The sequence below is a fragment of the Candoia aspera genome, chromosome 4, assembly GCF_035149785.1.
Source record: "Candoia aspera isolate rCanAsp1 chromosome 4, rCanAsp1.hap2, whole genome shotgun sequence".
NCBI lineage: Eukaryota > Metazoa > Chordata > Lepidosauria > Squamata > Boidae > Candoia > Candoia aspera.
The window spans coordinates 113,946,429-113,970,278 of record NC_086156.1 but is presented as its reverse complement, the minus strand read 5'-3'; the positions used below and the strand labels follow the sequence as shown (position 1 = coordinate 113,970,278).

The window sequence follows — 23,850 nt, the reverse complement described above, 5'->3', positions numbered from 1 at the left end:
TTCCTTCCATTTTAGAATCACTTCTATTATAACTGAGGGCACATCTAACCTCCCTCCCTGTGGGGATTGATGGGTGGTAATAAAAAAAATGATCAATCAATCAATCAATCAATCAATACAATACAGAAAATGGAGGGGAAATTACCAACCACATAGTACAAATGTTGGTTCAGAAAAGAGAACAGGAAGAAACATTGCAAAGGGCCAGTCTTTAATTTTTGTTTGCGAATATCCTTCCCTTTTCAGTCAGAAAAATAATGTGGACATAATTTAATTATTTCATTTGATTAATCGATGCCTGGTATTTAGTTCTGGCCTCAGCACAATGATGAAGCATTTGGGGAAAAAGATACATCCCAGTAAAGCAGCACTGGAGGACAAGATGCAAAAGACCTCCACAGCCACCATGGCTTTTCCTCTGGTGCTCAGATAGGTTGGAACAAAGGAGACCCACACACTGCAGAAGGCCAACATGCTGAAGGTGATGAACTTGGCTTCATTAAAGCTGTCAGGTAATTTACGGGCAAGGAATGCCACAATAAAGCTGGCAATAGCCAAGAAGCCCAGGTAGCCCAGGACACAATAGAACATGAGAATGGAGCCTTCATTGCATTGCAAAACCATGGTTTCCATTAGGGAATGCATGTCTAACTCAGGGAAGGGAGGAGAGGTTGCCAGCCATAGCGTGCAAAGAGCTGTTTGAAGAAAAGAACAAGAAAGGACAATGGAAAAGGCCAGTCTTTTCCCTACCCATTTTCTCATTCGAGATCCTGGCTTAGTAGCTATGAAAGCTACAACCACAGTCATAGTTTTAGCTAACACACAAGAAACAGCAGCTGAGAAGATGATGCCAAATGCTGGTTGCCGGAGAAGGCAGGTTACTTTCCTTGGTTGACCAAGGAATAACAAGGAAGAGAGAAAGCAGAGCAGAAGGGCAATGAGGAGAGTGTAAGTGAGGTCCCAGTTGTTGGCCTTGACAATGGGGGTATCTCTATGCTTAAGGAAAATTCCAAGCATGCTGGTTGTCATGAGGGAGAAGGAAAGAGCAGCTGAGGCCAGACTGATCACTAAAGGTTCTTCAAAAGACAGGAAACTCATGGTTTTGTTAAGGCATCGATCTTGCTCCTTGCTTGGATACTGATCTTCAGGACATTCGAAACAATCTTCTGTGTCTGTATAAAAAGATTCAAAGGAAACTCATTTAGTTCCTATTTACCACTTTTTAATAAATGTTCTGTACTATTGTTTGATGATTGATATTCATTCTGTGATCAATTACCTGTGTAAAAAGGTAAAGGTAAAGGTTTCCCTTGATGTAAAGTCCAGTCATGTCCGACTCTAGGGGGCGGTGCTCATCTCCGTTTCTAAGCCTTAGAGCCGGCGTTGTCCATAGACACTTCCGGGTCATGTGGCCAGCATGACGACATGGAACGCCGTTACCTTCCCGCCGAAGCGGTATCTATTGATCTACTCACATTTGCATGTTTTCGAACTGCTAGGTGAGCAGGAGCTGGGACTAGCAATGGGAGCTCGCCCCGCCACGCGGTTTCGAACCGCCGACCTTCCGATCGGCAGCTCAGCGGTTTAACCCGCAGCGCCACCTGTGTACCTATATTCCAATGATTATTCCAAAATAACCTGTATACCAACTGTACCAAAAATCTATGATTTAATCAGGTTTCTTATGAAGCAGCATGATGTTTGAGACATTTATTATAATGAATAATTAAAATTTAGATGGTGCAGAATTTGGTTGCTGTTCCCTGTAAGTCATCTATTTGGTTGTATTGATTTTAAAACTTTCACATTTGTCAAGCTACCCAGAGCTATTTGGAGTTGGGTAGCTTAGAGATTTGCTTAATTAATTATTTAAGTAATTAATTAATTAATTAGTCAATAGACTGTGGTCTATGCACAATATTTATCACTTGGTTTATTTCAATTCAATTTTATAAGGAATATACCAGCAATTCCAACATTTTCCTAAATGTGTGTCCTTCTATTTTCATGTAGTGCTGGGCATGACTAACATATACCATGTCCCCAGTTCCTCTGTGGACTACTTAGACATACTCCACAGATGACAACCCCTGAACCCAAAACTATTTCTTTAAAAATTAATCATTTTCTTTTTTTCTTTTCTTTTTAAATTCCAGGTTGTATTTTTCTGAGATTAGGAGCAAGCATTCCAAAACATAAGGGATTTCATGTGGTGCTGCTAGGATTTTCAAACCTATATTCAGGTTTTGGGGAACATTACAAAATAAAATTAACATGGGTTAGCGGTGTTCCCTGCACCACAGACTCACTTTTAGCAATAAATAACTTTTGATGAAATATTTTTTTTGCAGCCAGTGTCATAAAAAATAGAAATACTTCATAGAAGATGAACTAATTGAAAAGATCCCCAATATAATACTTGTATAATGGTGATCATTGCATTTTCCCATTCAATTTTACAAGGAATAAGCAGATAATATGCCATCTGCTTTGGATGACCACCATATGAAATGTGGTTGGATCAAGATGTCTACAGATATAATAATACACTTATTATTCACTTATTACACAAATAAGTGAATCACTTTTGTATTCCAATTTGTGTTCTTATATGTGGGTCAAAAATGCCAGAACAGAAGAGTTTTCATGTATGAATGCTAGGATTCTGCAAGGTATCATAATATTTTTTTTAAAAAATTGGGAGACTATTAATAACTGAGATTTATAGGGGTTACCCTTGTTCCTTGCTTTATTGGCTGGGAAACCTCAACTTTAGTAAGGAATAGATCTGTGCACCAGAACAAATTGTAACTTTTGATGAAACAATTTCGTTGCAGCCAATGTCATAAAAAATTGAACTGACCTATCTTGCTTGAAATCTTCCCCTGTGGACAAGGAACACAATCGTAGCAGCAGAAGGCTTTCCCTTCAGACTTTCTCTTCCAATATCCAGGGTGACAGTATTCATTACACAGAGAAACTGGAAGAACCTGCTCACAACATGAAAAAGGTTGCAGAGGTAGTTGCCAAGTCATTATGCTTTTTCATCAGCTGAAAACAGGGTCAACTACTGATCCGATAGAGAGAATCGTGGCCAGCAGAGATCAGTTGGAGTCATTTTAACTGAAATATTTTCCATTCGTTCGGGACGTTGTAAAAATATAAACATTCTACACGTATGGAGGCCCATACCTGATTAAATCCTTTGTGCCATTCAATCCTATTTCCATTAATGATCAATTCATTTCCGTAAGAAGCATTGGTATCTAGCCTTCCAACTTTCACACTCCGGATGGACTTGTTTGGAAAAGCAATCATGTTCATGATGTCAAATCCTCCTGCGACTTCCCTCTTCTCATTAAAGAACACCCTCTCTCCTGCTGAGTTGTTGAAAGAAATGCCTTGAAGAAATGGGTGGAGCTACTTGAAAAAGAAGAAGGAAGAGAGGAAGTTGAAAGAACAATAATGAGAGAAATCAACATATTAGACATTCCAGGTTTGACGTCCAGAATTCCTTATACAGTTTCATTGGACAAAATGCCAGTACAAAACAGAGTATATATTGCAAAGATCTCCGTGCCTCCACTTTTCCTTGATAGAAGAAGAGGTCAACCCACAAAGTTTTGCCGGTGAATAACAGGTACAGAATTGCGCGCTGCAATCTTCCTTGAGAAGAAAGTTAAATGTCATCTAATTAGGGTGGAGAAGATCATTAAGTGATTCAATAATAGCTATTTGCAGAATAGATTGTACCTGGAACTACGGCTTAGCTCATTTTGCGAGCTAAATTATTTTGTACTAAATTCTTCACTGAAATGAAAGTACGTTTGATGAAGAAATGTTACCTTAAAGGGCTGCAGTTCTGGAGATTCAGCCATTTTAGCCGCCAACATGTTATTCCGGGTGTCTCCCCTTGATAGCATGGTATGCAAAGCATGAGCCACAGCATAAACTCCGTTGTAGATACTATAGCTGTGACCTGTCATCTGTAGTTGAAACAGAGGTTCAGGAAGATGCTCCAGCTCTTCTTCCCCCATGCATTTTTGACTGCTTATTGAAGACAATTCTGAATTAGGAAAGAAACAGTCAAATACATGCTCCCAAAAACGGTTTCGAAACCCGTCTCTGTGCCTTGAATGTGGTTTTATGGACTGAAGAAATCCCTTAAATTCCAGATTTTCACTGGAATGGATTTGAAAGGAAATGGCCCCATCATAAAACTGGAGATTCCAATGCCTTTGGGTTCCTGTTAGTGTGAAATCAATTTGGCTTGTGGAGATCCACACCTTGCTTAAAGATGTGTTTCCCTTATTTGCAGCATCCCATAGAAATTTGAGAGCTGTGAGCCATGCAAGTGTCAAAGATTCTCCATAGATGATATAAGTATTTGTTTTAATGTCTGTGAAATGGGTATAAAAGTTAAACATTATATCACTAAATTTGTCCAAATCATCCAAACGGAATAGTTTTGGAAACCTTTGTGTGAAAGCTAAACAGATTCTCTGCTGGGAAAGCAATGGCTGCAATTTCTGCAAAAAATGTTCTCCACTCTCAGTATCAGCAGCAAAGAGCCCAATCCATTTCCATCCAAAAAATTGAAGCAATCGAACAATCCCGACATACTGAGGAACCTCATTTGGGGCCATGAAGTAAAGTGAAGATAATTTACTGGAATCCATTTCTTCCAGGGGAAATGATCCATATGTGAGCTAAAAGAAAGCACCAAAACATGGTTCAGAGGAGACAAGGAGGGATTTTTTTTTTGCTTAGGCATTCTCATGGATCACTTCAAAAATCAGTTAGATAGATGAGAAGTTATTCCTGACCCATAATTTCTCGAATTCTGAGAATATAGTTACATTTCTGGGCACCCATTATTTTATTCAACCTAACAGAAAACATGTTAAAATACCAGCAGCATTCACCATGGAATCTAACTTTGATTTTGAGCCAACTGTTAAGTCTTAGGTGAGATTTATGAGAATGTGTACTTAAGGATGCTCTTGGGCTTTAATTAATCAAGAAGAACAGGATAAATCCCCTCACCTGTGGAATGGACCCACCTGTGGAATTTTGTAGAAGTCTATAATTTCTGCCATATGGGATGAAGTATCTGACCCAAGTCCTCCAATGATGGCCATGAGATTTTTCTGGAGTCCACATTTGTAGCCGGGGAGAAATCTATGAGATTTGAAGAGCAGGTCCAAGGTAGTCCGATAGGTCATCTTTGGATTGTTGTAGCTGTCATAGATGTGAAATCCAAGGGTGACATTGGGCAAGATTAGTGGATTCTCATTGATCTCCTTGACCGCAAAGGCCAAGGAAAGGACATGCTGGTAGAATTTTGTAATCAGACTGGAAATAAAGAAAGTCTTTCAGAAAACAATTCTACAATGCGTAGAATAGTATTGAGAAGAATAGTCATTTCTCCCTGGGTTGGAATTGGATTTCTTTTTTTAATAGTGCTGATGATTCTAATCTATTGAACACTTTTGGCTACAGTCCATATCGTCTTTATGACAAAGCATTTTATTAGACATTTCATTCACAGAACGTTACTCGGAATAACACATACTAATAATACATGTTTTAAGTTTTGAAGGCAATATTCAGTGGCAAGCTACTGAACTGTTTCTCTGGAGGTAAATTCTAAATTTATTCAATTTCTTTCTTTATGCCACTCTTCCACCTTTAAAATATATATATTTTAAAGAGAATTTGGTACATTGGGGGGAAAACCATTTCAAAGTTGAAATAAAATTTTCTTTAAACTCATTTTTCTCCCTAATTTTTTCCAGCTCATAGCTCTTCGGTTCTCATTGAACACTCTAACAATGTTTGTACTTCTTTATTTCAAACAAATTTTAGACTGAAATTAGATGCATGTCCTATTTGTCATTCATTTTTCACTCTTTCACACAATATATATATATATATATATATATGTATATGCATATGCATATGCATATGCATATGCATATGCATATGCATATGTATATGTATATGTATATAGCTATTTAGATATTGACTCTTTTGGGTTTTTTTTTTCTTTTTAATTGAATGTATCACCATCCATCATTTCTTCATGGTCAGGATATTCTGTAGCAATTCATAATCTCACTACTTTTCCCTCCAAATATTATGATTTTTTTTTTTAAATGGGGGAACAACTTTCTCACTTAGTATAGAGTGAGAGACATTCAGAAAATTCAATAAATGAGCTAAGGTATTTATATGTCTACATTAAGCCTCTTATTACTTATGGCTATCTGTTGTGAGAAGAAGTCATGTAGAGTCTCAGTGGTTCCTGCGATGGGGATTCATCAAAGAACTGCTCACTGAAAGTATTTATGATCTGGAAAGCAATCTTTTATAAAATTTATTTATTTAAAGAGAATTTGGTATATTGGGGGGGGGAAACATTTTAAAGTTGAAATAAAGTTTCCTCATGGGAGAACAAAAGTCTTATTTAGCCTACAGCCAGAGACTCTCAGAAAACTGAAGAAATTACTTGACCAGATAAAGTTTTCATCTGCTTCCTCTGAGCACCTTTTTAGTCATAGAAACAGAAGTGGTTATCTAGAAAAACTGTGAAGAATCAAGGGAACATTAGGTGAAGAAAGGCATAGGATTGACTTACTCTGAAAGTCCATATAGCTCCAAAGATGGATGTTGTTGAAATGAATGTTCACTGAAGGCATAGAGGTTCTGTGAAGCCATCCCTCCAATGAGGAGATCACCTGGTTGGTACCACTCATGAGGAACAGGAAAGGGATCAACCACTGGGCACTTGAGAGTATCACCTTTGATCACTGGGAACATCAGAATGAATAACACATCAGCAGCCAAAAAATCTCCTAAAAGAGGTCTCCAGCATATTAACCCACACCATTGCACCTGAGTTAGCATACCAGATTTTCCCAACACCTTTTGAGAAAAGCATCAATCTAACCTTTAACTTCAATGGAGATACAGACATGTGCTTGAATACTGACTGAGATTTCTGCAACTCAAATTGGAAGATGATCCGATCAAAGAAAAAACAGATGCTGGAGGAAATGATCCCAATACCCCTGTTTGATTCTTCCCACCACCCCAAGCTCTCCATGGGAGTGGGGTGAGTTTATAACCTCTTTCAGCCATGCTGTCTAATTTTCAATGCTTCCTGGAAAATCTCTGGAGCTTTGAGCAAATAAACACATGAAAGTAATTTGGAACAGTGAATTATCTATCAAACATTTTCCCCATAACTGGCCTTAAACAAAACAAAACACATGTAATTGTTAAATGACAACTTGAGAAAGTGTTCCCCCCCCCCTTCTGAAATAAAACTAATTTTAAGAAATCATATGATTTTTTTTTTCTATGTTGATGATACACAAACATAGACACAGACAGAAGAAAGATGAAATATTGGATTTACCTATCTTGATCCAGAATACAAAGTGGAGGGACTGGTGCTTGCGGTAAAGAGTGTAAGTGTACATTTATTGTATGTGTCATGCCACCTGCCCCATTCCATCTTTCAAAGCTTATAAACACACACACACACACACACACATGTGTTTGTGTGTGTGTGCATTTCAATTTCAATGCCACTAAACTCTAACTGACTCTGGGAAGCTCGCAATAATAAAATAATATTTAAAAAACCCACAGAAAAGTACAGACAATTAACCACAAAGCAACGTAAGACACCAGGCGAGTCCCTTTCAAACAATACCAGTGTTGAAAAATGATACAACTTTTCAAAAAAATCAGATTTTTTTTTTTTTTTTAGATTTCCATGGCAGGACAAGAAACCAAGGGTCAATTGCAAAATTCTGCAAGATGCGAAAGACAGTGGAGGACTAGGATTATCTGACTTTAAATTGTATTTTGCAGCCTGCTGTTTAGTTTGGATGAAAGATGGGGCTGGCTGAGAAATAAAAGAATATTAGAATTAGAAGAGCATAATCTGAGGCTTGTTTAGCATGGGTATTTTATGGTATGACATAGTTAAAGTTAATGTAAATTTTAAAAATCACCATGTCAGAAGTGCCATATTGGGAGCATGCAACAAATGGAAGCCCAGGTTGTGCCCAAAGATACCTTTATTGACTTCAGCACAAGAAGCATTCTGTAGAAGAGAAAGAGAAGAGAGAAAGAAATAGTAACAGATCAAGACTAATTAATACAGGTGTCTAAAAACATTAGAGGCAGCCAAGAGAATAATTGACTGAAGGAGGACATAATTTTCAGTGGTTCTCATTTGCACAGTTAAAAGAAAGGTTTAATACAGATAAAAAGACTATTTATCCATTTATTTATTTATTTTTCTATCCTGCCTTTATTATTTTTATAAATACCTCAAGGTGGCTAACATACATAATACTCCTTCCTCCTCCTATTTTCCCCACAATGGAATTAAACAACAACAACAACAAATGGAATTTGAAATTAACTGATGTACAAATGATTAACATGTAATAGCAAAAATGTATAAACCTCTGTTAAAATTTGAAACAGAAGAGGAACAGGTCAAAGTTTGCATGACAAAACGGGCTAATAATTTTGGATATAATATAGGGATAGACACTTGGGAGATAGGTAATTAGTATTAAATTTTCATTGTGTCTTAATTTAAGAGTTTGTTTTTTGTTTTTGTAAAATAATAGATCATTGATATGTGATTCCAGAGAAATGACAAAAAAATGTACATAGGTATTTCAAACCACTGCTGGTGATGTGGAAAGCATGAGGGGACATTTTATCATGCATGTGAGAAAGTGAAGAAATTTTGGACACAAATTCACACAATGATGCAAAGGATTTTAAAGATTAATATTGGGGGGGGGGGAAACAGAACATTTTTAACTGGGTTTTATGGACAATGAATTATAAATGTAGCTCTCCAGGTGGTTATGGATGCATCAACCTCTATTTTGGGAGCTTCATTGGCAGTCACGTTCTGCATGTAATCCAAGGTGCTGGTTATTATCTAGATGGCTTAGGGCCTGGCTATCTTCAAGTCCGCTGTCAGCGATTTAAGTAGACTAGATTAAGAAACCAGTGGCATATAGGTTGGGATTACTTTTATTGTAACAGCTATAGTAACAGAATTGTGCATGTCTGAATGTGCTTCCCCCCCCACTTTATCTTAGTGTGAACTAGGGAGGAGCCTGTCTGAGATGTTCACTCAAACTAATTTCTTGGAGTGGGCTCAAGCCCCACTTATCAGATCATTGTCCTAGTAGCAGCTCTTCCTCCTGTCCTTCACGGCCATCCCCTATGCCTCTACATCTGCCTACTCTGAAATGTAACCTACCACCCAATGTGGTCAGTGAAAGAAGGATTGTGTGACTGTCCCACAAATTGAGTTTTATCTACAGGGACCCCACCATCAGGCCTTCTCATTGTTGTGGCCTCCTTAAGTAGGACAGCATGCCGTCACACATCTGGACCACTTCTTTCCTGCTGAGTTTTAACAACACTGTAAATACTTGGATATTGATGAAGCTTTTAGAGGAGGTTAATTTGGACCTCCATCTGATGGGTGGCCCCTTTATTATAGCATTCCCACCTCCACCCCATTCCCCATTCTTAATATATAATCTTTCCTTGTAAACTTCTCAGAGCCAATATGGAATGCAGTGGCATCTAAATTGTGGTGTGTGTATGTATTTGTGTATGTGTACGTGTGTGTGTGTATCCCCTCTCATTACATCCACACATTACATCCCAGACTCAAGAAGACCAGGAAGAACAACTAGAGGTGCAGCCAACACCTGAAGTTGGAACGTCACTGCCACCCCCTCCATTACAGAGCACAGCAGCTGATATGAGGCAAAAAATCATGGATAAACTAGCTACAGTGAATGCTCGAGACTGATTACCAAGGCTCAGGGGAAAAGTACCATCAGATAGTATGCTAGGAGATGCCAACAGAGCCCTCATGACAACCCTACTACCTCCATAACTCAAACCAATGAACTGGTATACGCTACCACCACTGTAATCCTGGAGATGCTTGGCTACATGATCAAGAAGAAGAGCAATACATACCCCCCTGGAAAATGAGGTTGGAAGCTAAGATCAAGGCAACTCAGAGAGAAGTTAGTCAGCTGGTAGAACTACAGAGGGGTGTGGAGATTAAGGATAAGACTCAGCTACTGAAAAAATACAAGGGCCTGACTCCATCTGAAGCCCTAGAGAATGCTAAACAAAGGCTCACAGCACTTGCTACAAGGCTAAGGAGATACGCTAGAGAAGCAGAGGCCAAGAAGAACAGAGGCCCTGTTCACCAAAGAACCATCCAAGGTGTACTCCCAGCTGCAGTGCAACAACACAGTAACAGCAGAGCCACCAACAGCAGAAATGGAACAGTGCTGGAAGAACATATTGGAGAAAGAGAAGATGCATAACACAAGTGCAAACCGGCTGCAGGACCTGAGAGCAGACCACAGAAATCTCCCAGAGCAGGAACCAGTCACCATCACAGTAGCAGACATCCAACAATGGGCCAAGAACATGAAGAGCTGGACAGCACCTGGCCCAGACATGATCCACACCTTCTGGATAAAGAAACTAACAGCAGTGCATGAATACCTAGCAGCACAGATGAACCAGCTGCTAGCAGCAGGCTCCCACCCAGACTGGCCAGCACAAGGCAGGACAGTGCTGATCATGAAAGACTTCCACAAGGGAACAATACCATCCAACTACCAGGCAATAGCCTGTCTCCCCACAACATGGAAAGTCCTATCAGGCATCATAGCTGCCAAGCTACAGGGCCTTATGGGCCAGAACATGAGCACAGCTCAGAAGGGCATTGGGAACAACACCAGAGGCTCAAAACACCAGCTGCTCATAGATAGAGCAGTCGCCCGAGACTCAAGGTCTAGAAAGATCAATCTGAGCACAGCCTGGATTCATGGCAGAAAAGCCTACAACTCAATGCCACACACATGGATCTCTGAGTGTCTGGAGCTATACAAAGTCAACAGGACACTCAGGACCTTCCTCGAGAACTCAATGGGACTGTGGAAGACAACACTGGAAGTCAAGTCAAGGCAGCTCACACAAGTGGCCATCAAGTGTGGCATATACCAAGGTGATGCACTGTCCCCACTGCTGTTCTGCATGGGCTTGAACCCCCTCAGCCAGATTATCACAAGAACTGGATACGGATACAAGTTCAAGAGTGGAACTACCATCAGCCACTTCCTCTACACGGACAACATCAAGCTGTATGCTAAGAGTGAATGAGACATTGACTCACTGATCCACCTGACACGGATCTACAGTGAGGACATTGGGATGTCATTCAGAATAGAGAAGTGTGGCTGGATGGTAGTAAAGAGAGGGAAGGTAGTTAAGACTGATGGGGTGGAATTACCAGCAGGCCAAATAGCAGACATACAGACCAGCTACAAGTCCCTTGGTATCCCACAGTCACATGGGAACCACAATGAGGAGGCAAGGAAGACAGCAACATCCAAGTACCACCAAAGGATAAGAGAGGTCCTGAAGAGCCAGCTCAATGGGAAGAACAAGATCCATGACATTAGCATGTATGCCCTGCCAGTCATCAGATACCCTACCCGTATAGTGAGCTGGCCAAAGGAGGACATGGAGGCTGCTGATGTGAAGACCTGGAAGCTCCTCACAATGTACGGAGGCTTCCACCCCAAGTCCTACACCCAGAGACTGTACACCAGTTGGAAAGAGGGCAGGCATGGTCTGGTGAGTGTCAAAGCCACTGTCCTGGATGAGACCCAGAGCACCCAGGAGAACATCAGTAAGATGGCACCTAAAGATGAGCTCCTGAGAGACTGCCTGAGGCTGCAGCAGACATGGAAGGAAGATCAAGCAGAGGAAGTGCCACAGCCAGACAAGGCCCTGCATGGGATGGACCATTGACAGATAGCTGAAGTGACTGACCTTGGGAAATACTACCAGTGGCTGGAAAGGGCTGGACTAAAAGAAAGCACTGAGGCACTGATCATAGCAGCACAAGAACAGGCACCAAGCACCAGATTCATAGAAGCAGGGGTCTACCACGCTAGATAGGACCCAAGGTACAGACCGTGCAGAGGCCTCAGAGACAGTCCAACACCTAGTGCCAGGGTGTAAGATGCAGGCAGGAACAGCATACACTGAACAGCAGAATCAAGTAGCTGGCATTGTATACAGGAACATCTGCACAGCGTATGGGCCAGACCCTCCCACGTCCAGATGGGAGATCCCACAGAAGGTTGTGGAGAATGACAGGGCTAAGATCCTGTGGGACTTCCAGATCCAGACAGACAGGCAGGTACTGGCCAATCAACTGGACATCGTGGTAGTAGACAAGGACCAGAAGATGGTGGTGGTGATAGATGTAGCGGTGCCAAGTGTCAGCAACATCAGGAAGAAGGATTATGAGAAGCTGGAGAAATACCAGGGCCTGAAGGAGGAACTAGAGAGGATGTGGAAAGTGCAGGCCAAAGTGGTTCCAGTGGTGGTAGGGGCACTCGGGGCTGTGACCCCAAAGCTGGGAGAGGGGCTCAAACAGATCCCAGGAGCAACATTAGAGCTCTCTGTCCAGAAGAGTGCAGTGCTAGGAACAGATAAGATCCTGCACCGAACCCTCAAACTCCCAGGACTCTGATAGAGGACCCAAGGTTGAGGAAGGCACATACCACCCATAGGGGTGAGAAGGGAATTTTTTATAAATCCAATCAGTCTGTTTAAAAATCATAGTGATACTGGCACACTGTCCTTTGATAGGACAGGCTCCTGTTAGAATTTAACAGGTTTTATAAATTCATATATACGGAATTCAGAACAAACCACTCCTGATCATAGAAGAAGGAATAATTATTAACCACAGAAATATATCTTCACCGAACCCTCTTATTTTAAGCTCTCAGAAGACCCTTCTCACATGTTACTGGACTTTTGGGATGCTCCATTTCCTCAAAGTGGATGGCCAAGGCCTATTGAGGTAACCCTCAAATGGTTTATAATAGGTAATAAATAAATAAGAAGGAACCAGGAAATAACAGAAATTCTGGGTCCAACTGACCTGTGAGATGAAGGTCCACCGACATTAAATCACCATGTTTTACATTCTGCAACATTCTATCTGAAAGTAATTAAATGCCTTTTCCCATCACTAATTTCATTCCACCTTTCCCCTAGATGATGGGCAAATTGCAAATCTGGAAATCTGGAAGATTTCAGCATTCTGTCTGTCAGTTCAGGGGTTAAGGTTCTATTGGTTTCAAATAGTTTATTTTTCTTTATTCATCAATTTGATGTCAGTCATGGCACATGGTGACAGATGGGAAGAGGAAAACATGCTTAAAAGGAGGAAATGGGCTGATTTTTTTTAGCATTGTAAGCTTTCCTACCAATCAAATCCAACCGGAATTGACCAAATACAATCTGTTTATCTGCACTGACTAAAGATCCCTTCTAGACAGATGTGGATCAGGTTCTGCAGATTAAACTTTTGTGTTATAACAATATAACAAGACTTACAAAACCCAAGTAGAACAATGTCCTTTTCCCGCAAAATACGGAGAAGTCATACTAGTGACCCATTAATTTTACTACTGTACTGAAATACATTTTGTGCAAGTGCTTCCAGGTTGGTTATTCTGAAACCTGCATTAAATGGGAAATATATTCTGGTTGGAATATGGAAAATGAGTGAATTTCTGATAGTCAAAGAGTGGCTTTGAGATGAACTGAAGATCACATCTCAACCTTTCCACTTATTATGTCACAAACAGAAAAGAAATTAGGACATACTTAATTCAACTTCATACATACATACATGTGTGTGTGTGTGTGTGTGTGTGTAGCTAACAGTGGGAGAGAAACTGCTGAAGGAATAATTTTCTTCCCACTAGCATTACTCCAATGATACTAATTTGTTCCCTTCATCAGTGCTGTAAACAGTTGAACAAAACATTTGAGACATGGAAAAAAATATAAAGAAATGTCTTTCTCATGGAAACTAGGAGTAGGAGAAAGGACAGACAAGTCCTGTCATTTCAACTGCCCCAGACTAAGATTTTTGCTCCAACTCCATAGAACCTTTCCCATCTTTTTGGATAGCTTTAATATTAGCGCTATGTCCAAGGAGAATCAGTAGTAATGGTTAGACAGATACCTTGCTCTAGAGAGGAGTTTTGAGGCTGGCAAATATATACTAACTTGGGAAGCTGGTTGTGGTGGAGCTTTTATATCTAGAAAGCATTTGCTGCCCAGAATGTTCTTTCTTCTCATATTTCCACTCCTCAGAGTAAAGTCCTGACCATATCATCCAGGTGACCCAATAACTGTTCCATGGTATCAACAAGGGGACCTCATCATTGGTGGGATGGTATCTATGGCTAATTACTATTTTAATGAAGTTTCATTTGAGAAGCATCCTTCTCATGAGTATTTTGGACTTCCAGAGTAAGAAATTCTTAGGTCTCACTTTTGTGGCATAACTAATTAGAGGAATTGCAGTGAATGGAGGGAAAATAAGATTGTTTTCTTTTATAATGTGAACCCTTTGTAATGCAAGGTACTGCCTAATGGAATATGGAATTTAATGGAGTTACTGCTTCTTTTTAATGTAGCACAATTTTGTATCTAGGCATGGAACACAATCACAGCAGTAGTATTCTTTCCCTTCATTATTCCTAAATGCATCTGACCACACAGCTGAATTTGTTCATCAAGTTGTTGAATCTCTTCCCAGCAGAACATCTTTCTCTTCCCTTCCTTTTCAGATGCCTCCTCATCCCTCACTTTCCTTTTTCACTCACTATAGTCTCCTTTCATGTTACAACCATTGACCAAGCCCTACAAAGTCTTTCCTTCAGGAAGAACAATAAGCCTTCAGATCCTTCTTTATAGGATCAAAGGTCCTCTAGTGCTTTAGGTTGCATTTGCTTTATCATAAGTTGGCTTCTTTAGTTTTCTTTAATGCACTGAGTACATCAGTGGTACAAAAAAACATGAGTAACAAGTGAGAGATAACAAGCACTTTTTTTTTTCTTTCCAAGTATAATGTACAATTAGAATTCCAGCCTTTCTGATTGGCATAAAACATTGGCATATGAACAAGAATCTCCTGGAACTTGGCAAGGAAATGACGCTTTGTCATCTTTGCTTAAACCTGCTGTCTATGTATTGGCTCAAACTTTACATGCTCTCTCCTTACTTCGGTCTAATCACAGACATTTGGTGAGGCACAAATTATCTGTAGAGAGCATTGTATGCTATGTTGTTGGTTGGCAAACCACGACAGCTGTGCGAGATGCTTATTTACATTGAACCTTCCTTGAACTTCCATAGTGGATAAGGTTGTAGCAAAAACTTTCCTCACAAGGCAACAGGAGCTGTAACCTGAGCTGTGCCAGGAGGCTATCAGGGGGGTTACATGAGGTATGCATTGCTATTTAGACCAATCAGCCTTCTGCTATGTGAATTACTGTTTTAGTGCACTTGCTTAACTGGGGGAATAATAAAAGAGAGCTTACGGCTTGAATCGGGGCTCTCATCCCGAGGAAGTTGTGTCTGTGCATTCTTCCTACATTCTTCATGAGAGACCACAAGCTCTCATCCTGAGAAAACTTGCAGCCTGTGTATCCTTCATGAGAGACCACCACAATTATCAGAAGAAGAAGATGCACAACCATGGCAGGTGATTTGTGTGCTACAAGTACCTTAGATTAGAAAATAGTAATGTACAAAGTTGGGCTGCATGATTCTAAAAGGGAAGAAGCTATTAAAATGGTGTTGAATGTCTTGTCCATTGATAATATTTAAGTATATACTTTTATTTCCATCATTGTGTTTCCCATTTTACTCCCTAAGGATTTTAAGGATGGCTGAAGTGGAGTAAGATTCAGGTCCTGGTTTTCAAATCCCTATGACTTTTTAGGTATTTCACCTATTATTTAAGATAATAGAGGACTCCTACTCAGCCTAGCCAGCTCTATTTCAATCCTTATCATCTCCAAAACAGCCTTCCATCTTTGAGAATAACATGAAATAAAAAAAATGGGTGGGAAGTCAGGAGCAAATCAGTTTGATGAGGCTTCCTTAAAAACTGCAGAGGGGCCCAGAGTGGGAATCTGATTTCTGAAATTGGTTCCTCCAGTTCAACCCATGAAAGACTGGGAACCAGAAGATGTGGAAGACTAGAATCCACTTTATCTACCATTTAATAATTGCTGAAGTAGAGTTATCTGATCCTTCTGATTAACCCCCTAAGCAGAGCGCAGTAAACAGGTTCTCAAGAGGCTGGAGAAATGGACTTTTCATGTTGCCCCTCAAAAGTGCAGTACAAATCAAAGATATATTTCTATTCTTTATTTTTCTTCTCTTTTTCTTCTTGTTCCCAAGAATATAGCTTCACCAATTTCTTAAAGGCATGAAATTCAATAATTCTCATGGAGAAACTCTGACTTTTTATGATCAAAAGAAGATGGAAGGTGGATTTGATATCATAAACATCATCATCTTCCCCAATTCCACATTCCAAAGACAAAAAGTTGGAAAGGTGGATCCTGAAGCTCTGAAAGGAAAGGAATTAGTCATTAATGAGGACATGATAGTTTGGCACAGATGGTTTAACCAGGTATTTTTTCCAGGAGAGTTTGTATGACCATTCTCAGATGGGTTCATTAGGTTGGGAAATTTCCTTTTCTCCTTCCTGGTAACATGTGAAGATTAAGCGGATTAAGAAATTACATTCTTTCTGCTTTAATTGTTAACAGCTAACCATAAGTAATATTGTGCACAATATTTATTACATTTCCCTCAAATGTTGAAATAAAAAAATATAGGAGAAAAACACATGCATTTAAGGGACTATATTTTCTTGGTTGACTGAACCTTCTTCAAATTGTGTTCTAAAGGAACTTTGATTGACTCAATTGTTCTGGTCCAATGGATGAATTGAATTAATGAAACACATCACATGTTCAAATCCTCATATGAATCCACTTGATCCAAATACTAATCTCCTGCTGTCACCTTTAAAGCCAGAGAAGCTAAGGAGGGTCCTTTCTGAGCCTCTTGCTCCACCAACTATGCAGCTGTGGGATATGCCCTGTCTTATCTGGCCATTCTCTAGGCAGCATTTCTTCACTCGGACACCCAAGTTCTTTCCTATATACCATTACATTTTATTGCATTACAGTTTATTACATTTCCCTCAATCATTGAAATGAAAACGTGAAAGAAATGCATTTCAAGGAAGTTATTTCTTTGGTTAAGTGAAGATTCATCAAAATATTGATCTAAAGGAAATTAGATTGACTCAATCCTTATGGACCAATGGATGGATTGAATTAATGGAACATCACATGTTCAAATCCTCACATGAATCCAATTGAAAAAAAAAATGGAAATCTGGATCAGCAGTGCTCACAAATTCAACTTACAGTACAAATTGAAAAAGTAACTAATTGTGATTTGAAATACATTCTCAAATCCAATTTATGTTTTGACTCTTTTGTACAGCCTTTTGACAGGACCTTTGTTGATAGGACAGCACATTTCATATTCAGTCTGACAACTGATTTTTCTTCAAAACAATAAATCCTCATCTTCCAACATTTTAATATTGATTACTATGTCCTTCGCATTTCTCTCTGCAATGAACATTGTCACCCTGGTTATCAGAAGAGAAAGTATGAAGAGAAAAAATTCTGCTGCTATGACTGTGTTCCATGCTCTGAGGGAAAAATCTCCAATGAAAAAGGTAAGTTAACAAAATCCTCTGATTTTGTTGTTATAGAGATGTAGTTGAAATCTCAGACACACTTCCATTTCAAACAAGTACACCATACTGGTACCTTTGTGGGTGTGTCGTGCTGAACTCTTTCTAATTAGTTTCTCAGGTTGTCTATTCATGAGGTTTTATTTAGAAACTGAATGGGGCAATGAAATCAATATCATTAATTCATTAAACATTGTAGGATTCTAAGAATGGAGTTACATGATATGATGATCACATAACAACAATGACAACAATGTTTTAATTTGTCAGACTAAAAAAAAATCCTGGAAATTTTTAGGCTTCATAACCAAGCAAGCATCCTAACAGAGATTTGGAAACAGTTGCAATGTAGAGAGAACATAGACAGCAAAAAAAGAAGTGATTTCAGAACTTTTTTAAAAAAATAAAATATAAGAAACAAGAAAGATTCAAAAGTGATTGTGCAATTTTAAAAACCTACATATTTTACAGTGACCATGAAGGAAGGAAGGAAGGAAGGAAGGAAGGAAGGAAGGAAGGAAGGAAGGAAGGAAGGAAGGAAGGAAGGATTCAGAACCGATGTGTAGTTATAAGGACAGCTTGTATTGATGTGGTAGCTAGAAACCTCCAATGTACATTAAAATATATAGGAACCCTCTCCAGCTTTCATAATGAAATCAGTATTTCTGAAACGTATGGAAGTCACTTTTTAGAAACATGGAACCATTTAATAAAACATTTAATTTAACAATAATAGGAATCTTATAGAAATTATGAGGAATAAAAATAAATAATTCCTACCTTAAATCTGAATTATTTTCATTTCTACCCAGTCACTTTCATTATGCTCCATTTCTGAACAGTTTTGCTTCTTTGGAAAATCTTCCTTATTAATATTTTCCATCCTATGATGGCACTCTAGGATGTAAAAGTATCTATGTATTTGATTTTTGATGCCACCTGGCTGCAATATTTTCTTTATGGGGGTAAACAAAAAAAATGAAGTTTTAAAAGAAACAAACCAACAAAATATAAATAACAATAAATAAAAATGAGACATACTTCTTTTGCAGCATCAGAAAATTATGTTTCCTATTAAGTTTTTCCTTGAAACATGTGTAATATATTGTTTGTTTGTTTTTTGCAATTTCTTCCTTATATTGCCTTTCATCTTCACTTGAAATTTGATGAAAACATCCTGTTTACCTGCCATATTTTGAACTGTGATCTTAAGCCAATATTTAAATATGAAAATGATCACTTCAGGTATTCATAAATCTCTGTTGGAACAGTTCTTTATGGTAAGAACATAAAGTTAAAAATGAATGGAGATTTTCCTGGCATTATGCTACACTTCCTTGTGTTTACTCAAAGTAATATTTGATTCCATTCCAACAATACACAAAAGATGTACTGTATAAAGAGATGTTCAAATATATTTTCTTACTGTGGCTTGTTTATTTTCTACCAAAGTCATGAATGTCAGGGTGAGGATGAAAATGAAAGTAATCAATTATCTTTCTCATGAATCCATGTGGACATCAGGCTTTTTCTTTTTAGATACTGTTGCTTGCTTTCAATGTCCTGACGATCAATACACAAACCATGACAAAGATGGATCCATCAGGAAAACAATTAGCTTCTTGTCTTATGAAGACCCTTTTGGACTCAGTTTAGCCACTGTTGCTGCTTTACATTTCCTCACTACAACATGGGTGCTGGGAACTTTTATGAAGCACAAAGACAATCCCATTGTCAAAGCCAACAATCAGGAACTCACCTACACTCTCCTCATCTCCCTTCTCTTCTGCTTCCTCTGCACTTTGCTCTTCCTTGGACAATCTGGCAGAGTGACTTGTCTCCTCAGACAGTCTGCATTTCGTCTCATCTTCTCGGTGTCCATTTCTTGTGTGTTGGCCAAAACCATCCTTGTTTCTCTCACCTTCAAGGCCACCAAGCCAGGATCTCAGTTAAGGTCATGGGTGAGGAAAAGACTGTCCCTTGCCATTGTCCTTTTCTTGTCTCTCCTTCAAGCAAGTATCTGTACTGTGTGGTTGTCAACCTCTCTCCCATTCCCAGAGTTAGACATGCACTCAGTCACTGAAGAAATGATTCTACAATGCAACGAAGGCTCCGTCTTTATGTTTTATTGTGTCCTGAGCTATATGGCCCTCCTTGCTTTTGCCAGCTTCATTGTGGCTTTCCAAACCCACAAACTCCCTGACAGCTTTAACGAAGGCAAGTTCATCACCTTCAGTATGTTGGCCTTCTGCAGTGTGTGGATCTCCTTTGTCCCAACATACCTGAGTACCAGGGGAAAAGCCATGGTGGCTGTGGAGATCTTCTCCATCTTGTGCTCTAGTGCTGGGCTCCTAGGATGTATCTTTTTCCCCAAATGTTACATTATTGTGTTGAGGCCTGACTTAAACAACAGGGAGCAACTGATAAGAAGACATGTTTAAGTACCATTTCTTTTTTTGTAATATTTGTTTATATCCTTTTGTTAATTAGTGTCCTAACTTAGAGTGAAGAACCATGCTGAGATGGTATCTAGGTCTCTAGTGTTTATTGCCCTATTCTAGTAGACAGCCAAACTGACAGGCCATGGGAAATGTTTTGTTTGTATATAAAAAGCTTTTGGACCTATCCAGGATTCTGTTTATGTTTTATGCTTTCTGTAAAAATACTTATTTTTATAAAAATGCCTGGTGTGTGTGTTTTTTTCTGATCTCTCAGGCCAAATGCTTTCCAGCACTCTGAACATTTCCCATCTTCTAATATATGCTTATTTTAATTGGAGACCTATCTTTCTGGCTTGCATGAGAAGGCATTCTTTCACACAATGGAACACACTCTTTTAGGAATTCTGTTTGGTTCACCTTCTCAGTTTTGGCTCATGGATATTTTGAATAGCTTGCCATGTAAGATAAATTAAATGTATTCTAAGTTATCTTTTTATGACTGAAATATCTCAATGAGGAAACACTCACATCCCTTACATACAACTCTGTAGGGTGGAAAGGGGGCAGAAGAGATCTGCTTCAAAAAACAGGCAGAGGTAGTCCTTAACTTACAACCATTAATTCAGCAACCATTCGATGTTATGATGGCACTGAATGAATGGTGGTTACAACCAGTCCTTGGAAATAAGGCCCTCCCAGCACCCCTGTGGTGATGTGATCATGTTTTAGGTTTGTGGCATCCTGTTTGCACTTACGACCAGTTACAGTGCCCTGCAATCACATGATTGTCATTTGCAACCTTCCCCAGAAAGCCAATGGGGAAGCTAGCAGGGAAGGTCACAAGTCACTGGGGTAAATCTCCCCCACCTGTGTACCCTCCCCCAGACCCTCTGCACTCACACCACATCTGCCATTCATGAGACCTCCACACCCTCCTCGATCCATGTTATGCCTTTCATGCACCCCCTCGCATCCTCACACACCTCTGCACATCTTCCCCAACCCATTGCACAACTCTCATGCAACCCTCACCCCCACACACCCTCCCTGGCCACTCATGCACCCCCTTGCACCCTTGTGCACCCCATGCATACTCCCTGACCCACACTTTGCCTCTTGCTCATCCCTTCCCCCAGACCCCCTCCCCAACCTGCTATGCATCTTTTGCACACCCCCTCACACCCACATGTACTACCACCCTACCTTGCATCCCCATGCATCCCCAGCTCCCTTCCCCACCTGACAGCAGCCACTTACCTGCCTGCTGGACTGGGGTTGCGACTTCCTGCCAGATTCCCAATTACTTTTTTTGTGGGAAGCCAGCAGGAATTTGTGTTGCATAATGACTGTGGGATTCAGTCAACAGTGGCAACTGGAACTGTAGGGATTGTCATTGCTAAGGGATGCGGTTGAGTTTTACAACTGCATTGCTTAGCAATAGAAATTCCAGTCCCAATTGCCATCATAGGTCGAAGACTACCATGGCAAGCAGTGGTTTAATATTATAAGGTCAGTTTGCCACCTGAAAGCAACTCTTGAGATGAGACTACCAGTCGTCCTAACTTCAGTGTCTTGGATCAGGTGCTAAAACAATGGGGAAAATCTATTTAGAAGATGCTTGGACAAAATGGGAGTTCAAAGGATTGCTAAAAGATTTTGAAATGTACAGAAGTGACCCAAATGGCCCCCATTCTGCTGTTGTTTAAAAGAACCATGGAGACCTATCTCTTCACCCAAGCCGTCAGTGAGGGAGACTGAGACCCCTCATTTCACTGCACTTCCTACCTTTTTTTTCCTTTTTTTCCTTATGTTTTATTGTAATTTCTTTGTTTGATTGTTGTGAGCCACCCAGAGCTGCTAGGAGTCAGGCAGCATACAAATTTATTTATTTATTTATTTATTTGGACCAAGCAAGATAAATGAGTAATTATACTTCCAAAATGGGATTCCATGTTGTTATAATTTATATTATTGAATTTGGAATGAGTTGAAATAGACCACCCCACTGAATCAATGTCAGGCAAGTTGGCTGGATCAAGTCAGGTACTTTGACAGGTGTAAATCACTCAGATTAATGTATTTCTTTTGATGCCAAAATATCCAACCATAAAACCTCAGATATTACATTGGAATTACACCTCACAACTAATTTGGGCAATAATCCATTCATTTCATTACTGAAATGTATTTGTTTGTTTGTTTATTTATCTATTTATATTACAAATTTGGTCACCGCCCATCTCACTCAAAGAGTGACTCTGGGCAGTTTACAGTAAAACAGGAATAGAGGCTAGTTAAAATACAATAAAACAATATTCTTAAATAAATAATATATTCCAAGACATAGATAGGAAAAAGGTTCTTATTTTATGAGAGCATCTTCAGGGTGCTAACCACTCCCAGGTTTGGTTACCTCTCTTCACACCCCACGCAAGATGGCAGAGCCAAGTCTTCACCCCTTTCCGGAAGGCTGAGAGAGTGGGGGCCTGCCTCACCACTGGGGGAAGAGTATTTCATAGGGCAGGGGCAACGCAGAGAAGGATGTCTTCCTGGGATGCACCAATCAACATTTTTTCATAGACAAAGTCTGCAACATGCCTCCTTTGCCTGACCAGATGGGATGGGTCTATATAATGAGGATGAGATGGTCTCTCAGGTAACCTGGACCCATGCCATTTAGGGCTTTAAAGTTAATAACTAGCACCTTGAATTGTACCCAGAAGCAAATTGGCACCCAATGCAGCACCCGCAGCAAAGGTGTTACATGTGCCATCCTTGGGGCACCCAAAATTTCTCACACAGCCACATTTTGAACCAGCCATAGCTTCCAGATACTCTTCAAGGGTAGCCCCATGTAGAGGGCATTACAATAGTCTTTATAAGAGATGACTAGGGCATCAGTGACTGACTGGAGGGCTTCCCTTCAAAATAGCTTTTGAAAGAAAACTCCATGTGTTCCTAATTAAAAAAAAAAAACATGATCATGTTTTCTAGAAGACTTTGAAGACTATCCTCAGTACTCTGATTATGATCAGAATAATACTTTATAGCAACTAATTTCTAAATTTATATATGTATATGAGTCTGTGTGTACATATACACACAGACAACCATATAAACACAATTCCTAACCATTGAGAAATTATACCTATACCTATGACTCTAAACCTATATTTTTATCAAAATGGATGATTTAATTTATAAATCATACATTTTTAAAATCTGTTCAATAGTGTCTCGGAGACTGCCTGGACAAGTCCCTGCAGTTTTCTTGGCAAGGTTTTTCAGAAGTGGCTTGCCATTGCCTCCTTCCTAGGGATGAGAGAGAGTGACTCGCCCAAGGTCACCCAGCTGGCTTTTTACCTAAAGCAGTACTAGAACTCACAGTCTCCCAGTTTCTAGCCTGGTGCCTTAACCACTAGGCCAAACCAGCTGTCCAAACATCATACATCAATATATTCATAAACCTCATGATGATAAGATTTATAAATCAGCAAAAATTAAAACCATTTCAATCTAATTTAATTTCTTTATTTTGCTATTGGAGCCACTCATCAAAAAAATACTGAAAAAACTAATTTGGTGGATTTATTTAGCAATTCATTTATGTAGCAGATTTATATAGCTGCCAATCTTACAAGCAAAACTTTGGGT

The 23,850-nt window shown here is 39.6% G+C and overlaps 1 protein-coding gene across 1 annotated transcript; it reads right to left on the bottom strand.

The window, feature by feature from the left end:
• Positions 1-279: 279 nt before the first annotated feature.
• On the bottom strand, positions 280-13,103 carry LOC134497190 (vomeronasal type-2 receptor 26-like). The gene is made up of 7 exons (XM_063302866.1): positions 13,049-13,103; positions 6,641-6,812; positions 5,064-5,355; positions 3,846-4,709; positions 3,193-3,420; positions 2,864-2,990; positions 280-1,172 (listed from the first exon to the last, which is right to left on the bottom strand). The coding sequence occupies exons 1-7, from the start codon at positions 13,101-13,103 to the stop codon at positions 280-282; spliced, it is 2,631 nt and encodes an 876-aa protein (XP_063158936.1).
• Between the last annotated feature and the right edge of the window lie 10,747 nt (positions 13,104-23,850).

What these genes read in the sequence shown, in the direction of transcription:
- LOC134497190 (XM_063302866.1), bottom strand. Translation starts at nt 13,103, where the DNA reads ATGTTGCAGAATGTAAAACATGGTGATTTAATGTCGGTGGACCTTCAT. An exon ending in ACTTCTACAAAATTCCACAG is followed by an intron (nt 4,710 to 5,063) that starts GTGGGTCCATTC and finishes GCTTTCTTTTAG; the next exon opens with CTCACATATGGATCATTTCC. An exon ending in GAAGATTTCAAGCAAGATAG is followed by an intron (nt 1,173 to 2,863) that starts GTCAGTTCAATT and finishes CTTTTTATACAG; the next exon opens with ACACAGAAGATTGTTTCGAA.